At 33.5% G+C, this 12109-nt stretch overlaps 1 protein-coding gene across 3 annotated transcripts in view; it reads right to left on the bottom strand.

Annotated features, from left to right (window-relative positions):
- Positions 1-12109, bottom strand: part of LOC148605109 (uncharacterized) — a 43561-nt gene that overhangs the window by 16790 nt on the left and 14662 nt on the right. For 2 of the 3 annotated variants that reach the window (XM_088549554.1, XM_088549553.1), the window contains exons 3-5: positions 4755-10700; positions 3161-3184; positions 676-1085 (exon numbers count right to left, since the gene is read on the bottom strand). In XM_088549554.1, coding sequence (XP_088405680.1) covers positions 676-1085; positions 3161-3184; positions 4755-10623 — 6303 coding nt within the window. In that variant the 5' untranslated portion in view covers positions 10624-10700. The remainder of the gene's footprint in view (positions 1-675; positions 1086-3160; positions 3185-4754; positions 10701-12109) is intronic. The other variant, XM_088549555.1, reaches the window with a different exon arrangement.

The following is a 12109-nucleotide window of genomic DNA, read 5'->3' as shown; positions in this document are numbered from 1 at the left end:
CTGTCTGCTCTTAGCAGATAATCAACAATGAAAATCCAATAGATTCTATTGTATTTGAGTGTCATTTACAGAGTTATCTCCCTTAATTTTGAACTCTACAGTGCATTTTATATAATTTTTATCTTTTAAGAACACGGGTTATATGAAAAAATGAATATTCTGTTCACTATGGCAATTTAAACAAAATATCAAAAATAAAAATATGTAGGCTTTTTGTCTATGAATCACATTTTGCATGATTCTTAGCTCGAGCGCTACTTAAGTATAGTGCGAGTTTTAATTTTTTTTAACATACAAAAGATAAAATAAACTGTTACTTATAAATTATCAGTATACAGAATTTTAGGCAACTGGTTTTAAATACTGGTTTTCTCACAAAATATCTCAGGTGAAGTTAAATTGTGTATCAATTTTTCTTCAATTTTTTTTTTTATCAAATGGACAACTTTGATAATGTGAAATCTGTCTAAACCATAAATAATCAGAAAGCCTATCTATACCAGACACTCTTTGAATTTCTTTAATATCAATTTAAATATATTTTGAATCTTAGTGAACTGAACATCTGTTTAAACTGAACCAATGTTAAAAGTCCAAAAAAGCTTTGGTTAGGACAGGTTTCAATGCATTAAATGTTTCAGTAACTAATGTTTTAGGAGAAACTGGTATTTATACCTTGCTCCTTCTCCTTCTAGCCTTCTTCTGGTCTGCATACATCTCACTTGACTCATAATACAGCAAAGCCTTTCTACTGACAGCATCAAGATTCTTGGCAAGCCTGTATGTTGACTCACGCCTAGGCAATGCTGCATATTTTGGATTACCCTTTTGAACTGACGGTACATAATCTTTGTCATATTTTTCACACCTCTTTTTATTAGAGCTAAGATCATCACAAGTACATTCTGGGGCACAGCCAGGCTTTCCACAGTTAGTGAGTTTCCCCTTATCCTTCCTTCCTTCTATACTGTCACATATGCAGCCAAGACGACAATATTCCTTCTCACATTTGACAACTCTCTGATCAGCTTCTGGACTTTGTTCAGTAAACATACAGAGATGACAAATGCATCCATATCGACAGCCTGAAATAAAATCATCCAACTGAAACCTATGCTCATTTGAAATCTTATCATCAAAGATTCTCAAAATGACAAAGAGAGTTGAGAAAGAAACATTGCATAATGTAATGTTTATCACTGCATTAAGGAACAAAAGCAGGGACCTGCACCTTCTTTAGCTTCTAACCATAAGCTTGTGATGTTCATTGCCATTATGATTTACAAAACTGCTTTGTTATTCATGATTTAGAAGAAGTTCAACAAACCAGGCTATAACTTTATTTGTCTCAGTACTGTAAAGGAACACTTGTTTAAAGTGTGCCATTTTTTTGTGGTTTGGTAAAACCATAGTATCAAAATTACTAACAAAACTAAATTTTTATGGTCTAATAAAATCCACAGAAAAAGAATCCATAAAATAGAGAAATTTTGACAAAACAAAAATTAATATCCATGAATAAAAGTATTGTCTCACAGTGAAGATTTTAACTTAATAATCAAGTAAACACTGATTATAAACTAGAATTACTATGACAGAAACCCCCTTCCCCAACTTCAAATAGAATCATACGTAAAAACCCATTAGCTTGATTCTTTCCCTTTGGTCCTCTGACAATGATTATCTAAAATCTATGCAAATCTTTATAATTAGAAAAACCTTCCTTAAAAATTTCATAAAAATGCCTGAAAGTGGTTTTAGAGAATTTGCAATTACATGAAATGTGGACAGATGAATGGACGGACAGACAGACAGACTAGGTGATTCCTATATATCCCCAAACTTTGAAGGGTGTATAATGAATCCTATACTACACTTGAGTACAAATCACTGAAATATATTCATTTGAACGATTCAATAAATGATGTGTTTTCATAACTTATATGTTGATCTTCTGAGAAAAAGTTCACCAAATATGAAGGCACACCAGATATAAAACATGTATGCAGAATGTTGACCCTTTTTTAAAGGTATATTTGAATATCTTAGATAGTTGTATATGTACATAAAATCAGTTTGTCCAGATGTTTACTGATGTATTCTGGATGCATATTTAAAACACCTAATGAAATTATCTTTAAATCACTACCAGTACATAAACATGTGAAGACAAATTTGGCATGATGAGTTCTATAAAATAACTTGTTGGCAACTTATGCAAATATAATACTTTGAAATCAGCTTAAAAATAACCTTTATAAACAAATGAACAAAATACAAGTTTCAAAAGATAAAAATAAAGAAACGAAAACATAATTAATCAATTCTAAAAGCTTTTAATAAAATCTGATGTTACATTATATCTCTGACTTACTCATAAAAGCCAGTGGGTGACTTCACAAATAAAATTGAAAAAAATTATCTCAAGTACTTGGTAATGATGTCACGGTGGTTTTTACTATTACATGTATAATATTACAACTTATGATCAATTTTACACTGATGACTTTTTGTGAAAAAGACAATAGGTTTCAGAAGTCAATTTCACAAAAGTTGCAAGTTAAAATTAATCGTAAGATATGATGTTATAATGGTAAATAGCACTGTGAAGTCATAAACTACTGTAAATGTTTAGCTTCTTTTGGAATTTTTGTCCACTGGCATTTAAAAAAAAAATTTAAAAAAGGCTATGCATCAAAAATATATCAGTGTTATTTCGTGCCACCAATAAACCCATATGAACTAATTTGAATGCAGCATGCAGAATTAATAATTACAGATATACATTCGTAAGTAAACAGAATGAATGAATCATATTGATAATCATATTTTTTCTTGAATCATAATACATCAAAATGGGCTTTTAAGATATTGGTGTGTAACGAGTTATTCAGCACAAACAGTATCAATTAAGTGAAAAGTAACTTACTCCTTACATAAAAAGGGACTCACAAAAGACTAGAAGATATTATCAATTCAAAATTTGACACAGAAAATACCGTTCTTGCTAAAACATCTCACTGATCCTGGAAGATCATTACATGTAACTTCAATCCATCTGGTAACTTTCTTTTTTTTCCCTTTGTTTTAATTTTGTTTATTTTGGGGGGCAGTTTAGTGTTGAACATAATAAAATTCTACCACACCTTAAATTACTTACTTTCATTTTTAGATGATGCAGTATCTGTGAAAGTAAAACAACAAAATAAGGGGAAAGACCTCATGCAGAAAGAATATTGTTCATGAAATTAATGTGCAAGTTATTTTGAAATTAGGGTAAACTAAGAACACTGTAGTTTGATTTAGTAACCATATTAGGACAAAAAATGAATATGTCAGTCTGTTTCCTGCTACCCTATCTACCCTATTTTTTTTTTTTTTTTTTTTTTTTTTGGTGCCTACCCTGCATATATCGTATGGCCATATTGGCTTAAGCACTGAAAAAGTCTAGATTGTTTCTGCACTAACTCAATGTAAAATGTCCTTGAAAAATAAATCATTTCCATACCTACCTACCCTATTTTTATCTTGTTGGTAGCTGGAAACAAGAGTATTACATTTTTGACCTTCAAAAGTGACTGGCACAAAATAAAGTGCAATTAAATACCCTTTACTTATTTATGTCAGTACTTTCTGCATTATATACTAGAAAATTAGATTTTGAGAAAAGAAGTGACCCATAAAAGGACATAAAATTTATCCTGATGAAGTTCACTTAAAATATCAAATACAATGGAATCCTTCAATGAGCAAGTAAAAAATTGCATCTAGATGTAAATTATTTTCTCTGTGGAGATGGGTCACTTAAATCAAAGAAAATAATAATATGTAATTTACTATAATGTTAACAGAAATTGAAATATCTGCACATTATTTCCTGAACAATAAACTTTCCCAATATCTTTCAAAGCACCAGCACCAAACTAATATAAAAGTTAATATGTTTTAACTTGTAATCAATCGAGGCATGATGGAAAATGTTTATGGTCACTGGTAAATAAGGATTCAGAATTAAAATACTCAGGTAGAATATTATGGGTATGGTTCACATGCTATATGTAACTTCATGGATGAGTTGACCTTGTAAACTATTGATAAATGATCATTTTTGTTGATCATGAATGAAATTCATAGATTTAAAAACTAACAATGTTAAACCAAGCTTTCAAAAGTTCAAGGCATGGGTTTTCAATTTCTTTCCATAATTAAATTCAATTGCTGTGCGATACACATAATATGTGTGTTCCTTTCTTTTAGATGCCTTAAGTCCCACAATTCTGAAACAAAATTTTAATTAAAGAATGCTTGTTTTCATAATGACATAAATTTACCAAAAACACCCCCCTCCACCGAAAAAAAAATACCATTAAATTGGGTTGAGGAGTTTTCGAGTTATTGTATGACAGGCATAATAACAAATCTCATAAAGTAACTTTTGTGAAGAAAAGCTCTGTTCTGAATACTTATACCATATGACAACATAAAAAAAGGGGCATTATATTGGTCAGGTATTTTCGTAAGAAAATAGGACTTAACAAGTAGATTCAATAGTTTACATGCTGCCATTAATACAAAGCTTGAAATTAAAGATTAACAGAATGTTAGTCAACTGAGTGCTACCTTTTGAGCCAACATTCCCTATTACACTGAGTACATGCATGGAAAGCAGTATTTAAATGAACATTTCAAAACTACATATAATCCCAAATGATTAAAGATAAAAAAAATTTATAAAAACTGTCTTTAGAACATACCTGGTTTGTCACATGTGACAGCTTGACCTGGGTCAGGTGACCTGGTAGGTGTTGTAAGAATCTCCTTAGTCTTTGGTTTCTTTCTCACAAACTGCTTTGATAAAGCGGTACTAGCTGCAATGGCCATATTAGATGTTATTATCATCATCGTTGTCTCTTTAGCCCTGGCACCTCCTCTTTTTGAAGGAGTCTCCACCTCTTCCTGCTGAGTCATGTCAGGAGTTGATGGCCTACTTCCCTTCTCATCCATGACAATATAATCACCTTTGTATTCCCCATCAGCATTTTTTCTTCTTCTAATGTTGTGACCACCTAGTTTACGTATAACTTGGATGTCTTGGAGATTGTAGTTCATTCTCTTTTTCAACATGGTAGTTTTGAATATAATTCTATTCCTTTCACGAGTTTTACGATGTTCATCCTCTTTCAAGAGTTCTCTCTCTTGGATTCTGATTAGTTCTTCATCTTGAACAGTATCATCTGGGTCAAAAACAATAGCATCATCTTCCTCTCCAATATCTTCTTTTTCTATCATTTGACTATCATCCATTTCATCAGCCTGTCCCTCAAGCATCTCCACCTCATCATCTACAAATTGTATTGGACTGCCTCCTCCTCGAGATATATCATCTTCTATATCATCCTTCAAATTATCTGTCCTCATTGATCGATCACCCTTGGACATTCCCTTCCGCTGAGTATATATTATGTTTTTCCTACGCTTTCTCTTCAACCCAATTTCCTTAAGCTCATCGGGTTTTAGATTTTTTGCCAGTCTTGCTTCAGTTCTCCAATGCAGCTTTCCTCCATTTTCAATTTCAGCCTTAGCCTGCTCTACATCATCATTAACAGAGCCCACCTTATTTTTCCATCCTTTTATCTTGGTAATATCATTTGTCTTTTGCCTGCTAGAGCTTGAACAATCCTGCGGATGATCAAGCCAGTATAACTCCTGCTTGTACAATCTTTGATATTTAGCTAAAGTTTTATGCATTCCTCTCAAATTTTGACTGATATTGTCCTGTTTCTTGAAAAATTCATTTCCAACTTTTTTATTGTATTTAGACAGAAGGTATCCTTGCTTGCGTCGAAGGTTTCTCATTCTTGCCATGCCCAGCAGCATATTTTCGTCCGTTCCTAATTTGGTTCTCCTTTCAACATGTACATGAGCATTGAGAGCATTTTTTGATGGAAATGACATAAACAGTATACCATCAATTTCTTCAAAGTCTGGTTCATTTTCATCCATGGACATATCACTCATATTATCATCTAAGTTTTCATCATCATCTTCATTTTCATCTTCTTCTTCTTCATCATCATCTTCATCATCCTCATTATCAGCTTCAACAGAGTTCTGATGAATTAGGAAGTTATCCAGATATTCACTATGGAATGCTGAAAGGCTGTCTCTAACTTCTCGTTCTGGTTTTAATAATACATCCATTGGTAAGGGCTCCTTGATTTCTCTTTGGGTTGAATACATCGAAACAAAGCGTCCATCTACTTTCCTCATATTCGTCTTCTTTTTTCGACCATGAGAAGACACAATAATAGACTTGTCAGGACTACTAGTAATTTTCAGCTTGAGAGGTTGCTTTGTAGGAGTTTTCATCAAATTATTCTCCTCTTCCTCCCATTTTTTAAACTTTGCTATTAGTTTATCAGCAATGGTCATTTTTTCTTCTTCTTTCTCATCTTCTTTTTCATTGTCACTTTCATTAGCTTCTTGTACTTTGATAATCTGAATGTCACTATCATTACCATCATCATCAGATAATACTAATGGAGACGATGAACAATTTTTTTCTAATAGCTCATTCATAAGAGGTGTATCCTCTACTTTGCATGTATTACTTTCAGAGTTTAACAAATCTGGACTTTCTGACTCTCCCCAATTTTGATCTGATTTTGACTCGTCAATCTTATCATCAGTAGAGACCTCATTTAAATTGTCAGACTCTTTTTTAGATTTAGCTTGTAGACCAATATCAAGTAACTTTCCATCTGATTTTTCATTGTTGACATATTCTGCAGACATTTTCAAAGAGCATTCTTTTTCATCTCCATGCTCTTCAGACCTATCAGATGTTTTTCCATCTTTGTTTGGAGACTGATAATCCTTCATCATCACATCGAATATATTACGCCTTTCATTATGATCCTCAAGATCAGATAAATTTCCTGAGACAGATTCTGAGTCTTTAGCAGAATTTTCTGCTATTTCAATGTTTTGTTCTTTACTATGTACTGCTTCCAAATCACTGGCTGTTGAAGATTCATTTTGAATAGGTTCTGATTTAAGTTTGGCTGCTTCATGTTTTGCTACCAGTAAAGATTTAACATTGGATAATGATTCCATTGCTTTTTTCAGTTTACTTTGCAATATCTTTGATTGGTCTTTAGATGTATCCTGTCCATCTGCTGACTTTGGCTTTTCAAGATTATTATCATCAGTTTCAATATCCTCTGATTTGTCTCCTGATGATATTTGTGAATCATGCCAAGACTTTTCATTTTTGGCGAGTATTTGCTTATCAACAATTTCAGACTGTTGAGTTTCTGATTCAGTTTTCATGTGTTCAATGCTCTGAGAATCAACATCATTGTTCTTTATGTTTTTAACTTGGGTTCTTTCAAACTTCTCTGACAAGTTTGATTTATCATTATCCATGTCTGTATCATTCACACTTGTTGCTTTTACATCATCACTTCCCTGTCTACTTTCTAAATCTTCAAACTCATTTTGTATTTCTGATTCTATTGACCTTTCCATTACCTCTAAGACTGATTTCTTCTTAATACTTTGTTCATTTTGCTCCAGACTTTGACTACTAGAAATTGAAGCCGAGTCCACATTGGAACAATCTTTGTCATTATCCTTGTCATCATCAGAGTCGCTATCAATATTTGAATGATCTATTTCCTCCTCGCTGTCTGATTCCATTTCAACCTCAGTTCCAGATGATGAAGAATGCAAGTCATCTTTCAAACAATCAGGTAGTTCTGGCACTAATAACATGTGGGACTGTATTTTAGAGATCAGATTAGTAAGCACAACATTATCCTTCTTTGGCATTGGGGTTTTCGGTGGAGATTGTTTAGATTCAGTCAGTTCAGTTTCAGGTGGAGAATTTACTGCATTCGAAGCAACCTGCGGTCCAGTTTCAGAAGACGTGACTCCAGTGATAGAAACTGATACTTCAGCTTCAGATGTCGAAGTGACTCCAATCTTAGATACTGTTTGTTCATTTGCAGATGAAGATGTAATCCCAGCTGGTAGTCCAGTTTCAGATGGAGAAGAGATTCCAACCTTGGAATTTTTATGCCCATGTTCAGAAGGAGAGGTAATTCCAATTTTAGGCTGAATTGAGGGAGCTATTGACCTAACTGGGGACTTTTGTCCACTGCTAATAGACCCACTAGATACTACTGCTGAGACTTGTACAGATATTGCTTTGGACGTGTTAATGTCAGATTTTTTCAGAATGAGAACTTTCTGACTAGGGCCCAGCCCTTTACTAGTTGTTACACCTAAAGAGTTTTGATTAGTAAGCAATGTTGTTTGGGTACAAGGAACATTTCCAACTATACCTGGCTGAACTTTGGTTGACAATAAGGGTTGTCCTGATGATGAAATGAGTTGACCACTGGATGATAAACGGAACACCGTCCCTTGTACAGGTCTTGGAGATCCATTACTTGACACAGGTGAGCACGGTGCTATCAGAGTCCTAATTTGTGTGCCTGGTGACGGCACTTTAGATTGAGTTGTCGATGAACTTGTTGATACACCAGCTCGAATTGCTAGTGAAGATCCTTGTAACATAGAAACCATATTGGTTGATTGTGATTGTGGATTAGCAACTCTAACAGAAGCAGAAGAAGGCATCAAACTTATTGGACTTGCAGGTATTAGAATATTGCTTTTTGAAGTCAGTCCACTAGAAACAGGCAATGTAATCAGTGTTTGTTTTTGAGTTGATGCTGGTACTAGAACACAAGGTAGGTTTTGAGATCCAGATACTAATGTTGCTTTGGTTACAAATCCTGCATTTCCAACTATTGCCTGAGGTCCTATGAGTTTTATTTGAGATTGTGTCGTGACAGGTTTTGATACAGTTACTGTAGAGGAATGTGTTTTTGATATAGCAGTGGCATTAACAGTTCTAGGTGGCAGTAAACTTTGAAGTTTCTGTGTACTGTCTATATTAGAATGACTTTTCTCTTTCTCAAAACTATCATCCTTTATAAGAGGAATTCTTCCCGCCCCAATCTTTATTTCCATGTTATCTTTATTCACTACATCTGGTACCCATGTACCTTGTGCCTTTCCTTTGCTCCATCCTCTTTGTTTCTTTCTCTTATGAAGTACCATAAATCCTTCCTCATCATGGCCTACAAGAACACCTAGAGCTGGTGTCATTCTTATCATTGAGCTCTTAGATATTGGTCGTGTCAATCTACGTTTTCCACCATCATCTGAATCATCTCCATCTCTAGAGAGACTATCATCTTCATGGTCATCATCTAATCCACCTTTTGAGCCTGCTTTTTTATCTCTTACCAGTTTTACCATTTTCCTTGGTTTTGTCTTATATTTTTCACTAATATCATCATACAATGCCCATTGTGGTGTTTCTTCTTGAACAGCCTCTACCAAGATTTGTTCAATTACTTTGTTTACATTAGCTAATGGATCAGGACTATTTGCCGAGCCCATTTTATCTTCATGCGGATCAAGTTTATCATTAGGACTATTTGCATTGCTAGTTATTTCTTTTTCATCAGAATTACAATTGATGTCAACATCATTTTTCATTGAAGTGTCATGTTCAGAATTTTGAGGAGAACCTGGTACATTATTCAATGATTCTTTAAAATCACTTTTTGAATCATTGTTTGCATTCATATCATTTGTTAAATTATCAGCACTAGCAAGTTCCATTGATGGAACAATGTTTGAGTCTGCATTTTCACATTTTTCCTCGAACTCAGACCCTCCTTTCTTCTCATTTAATTCATTGTTCTCCTCTTTACTACCTGATTTGATAACAATTTTTTCTTCTTTTTTGTCTTTTTTAGAGAGTGCTTTTTCATTTTCAATTTTACCCCCAGTACTAGTTGGTGCATTGACTACAGTCCCTGTAAGTAAAGAATACAGCTGTGATGTTTGACACTCACTTGACAAATTATTGGGAGACTTTGATTGCTGCACTATAGTATTGCTCTTGTTTTCACTATTTTCTTTTTTTAGTATCTGTCTTTTTGGTGATTTCAATGGAAACATTACCATATCATCAGCATATCTAAGATTTGGTGATCTTTGACGATTTCCAGTCCTTGGTGAGCTTGGAGTTGGTACTGCTAAACTTTCTGGTGATTTAGACAGCCTTATTTTCTTGCCTGAGGTATTGTCAGCTCCATTTTCTACAATAAGAGTCTCTTGTTTACCTTTTTTGGTTGGACTTGACTTCTTCCTTGGAGATGGAGACTTTTTATCTCCTGCACCATCTCCAGAAGCAGTGACATGCAATTCTGCTGGTGTAATTTCTGTTCTTGTATCAATCATTTTCTTTCTTGGAGACCTATTTCCCCGAGGAGAAGAAGTACTACTTTTCACAGGTGATGAACCCTTTATACCCTGTGATGTAATATCAGACAACAGATACTTTTTCAGTTCTTTGAACTTTGAATCATCTTGTTCCCCTTCGTTCTCAACATTGTCATCATTTACTTGGGAACCCTGAACTTTATTCTTACTCTTAAAGACCTCCTTTCGGTACTGTTCTCTGGCCTTCTTTGAAGTGTCTTCCTTCGGTGCCACAGGATTTTCTTCTCCAGTGGATTTTGAATTTGACTTCTTCATCTGATTGGCATTTCAGTAAATTGGTTATTTTTCCTCCTCCTTGCTACCATAGCAACAATTCCTTTTTGTATACAGTTCTGAAAAAGATTAATATTTTTTAGAAAACAATGAGACTAGAGCTGTATGGCCTACAATGTTTTGATACAAACATTTCACCACCTTGCATTCCTTTGGTTAAATAGTTTCAACACCCCCTTATTTACATTGTAAACTTACTTCCAGTAAATCATCAAGAAATTACAAATAATGTTTTAAGGAGGTACTGTAGACCTAGGGTAAGGGACACAACTCTTCTAAATCATTGAAACGTTTGTATTCAGTATTTTACATCAATCTCATGTAAGTATTAAAGTAAGTAGGACTGATTTCATTCTGTTTCCATTGAAAAGCTTTATAGGCTTTGGTGAAATTGAATATAATACAAACATTAATTGTGTGTTTCTTATTTCACCTTCTAAAAATTTTAGATAGGGTAAAGTTAGTAAAAAATTCTATTTCTATCTATTGTTTCTTTCCAATGGATCACACAACAATTGCAGAACTCAAAACAAGAACAAACAAAAAATCCTGATTTTTTTTAATTGTCAATAAAATGTTTAGGCTGAAGGTCTGAAAATTATGAACAGACAATTAATTAATTTTGATCAAACTTTCATTGTATTCCACTAAGAGGTGTAGAAGCAGTGTTCTATGATTCCCATTTCCAACTGTCAGGGGCAGGTACAATTTGGTAAAGAAAAGTTATTTATTTCACAACCTTCAACTTGCATATAATTATACTTTTTAAGAAGTCAATATCCCTTATAAATTGTTTCATTTTCAATAGTCTAACAATTTATCTCAGCTGAAAACAAAATCAGTTTTCATCCCAATTTTTTTTACAATGTTCTTATTTGTTCTACAATTTAAGTGTCAGTCTCTGTAAGTGGGTGAAACATGATATGAAAAAAACATCATTTTGATAGTGTAATTTGACTATTTGTACCATAAGAATCAAGGAAAAGAAACAATATTTTCCATATCATGTTCTAATTTCATTGAAATGCACTGAAAATGAACATTTCAAGGGCAGACAACTCTGTCAAAAACCTCATTTTTCTAACAGTAACATTCTATTGAAAAATTTCTGAGCAAAGTCAGTAATGCAGAGATTAAACAATGGTCTTTTCATATAGAGAAGGCATCCTTCAGTGATATTACATTGTCAGATCAGTGGGGTTTTGACATACATGTTTCTGATTGTTACCCATCTTGCCTGATTCTTACAAACACTTACACTTAATGCAAATAAATAGACCAAGACCATTTCAGGAATCCACAAAGTTTAAAATAATGGTTATAGTGACAACAACACTGTGGGGATTGAATTCCTTCCTAAGCAAGATTTTTATATCATGGAAAAATCAATTTCATAAAGACCGCTTAGCATAGATTACAGGTATTTTTTTATGAAAAGCCACTTTACTATACTTTTATTTTAATGGAG

This window comes from Perna viridis, chromosome 10 (genome assembly GCF_037379345.1).
Source record: "Perna viridis isolate PV_CMFRI_1.1 ecotype Kerala chromosome 10, ASM3737934v1, whole genome shotgun sequence".
In the NCBI taxonomy this organism is placed as follows: Eukaryota; Metazoa; Mollusca; class Bivalvia; order Mytilida; family Mytilidae; genus Perna; species Perna viridis.
Note: the sequence above shows the minus strand (reverse complement) of the source record. Positions and strands in the feature narration are given on the sequence as shown.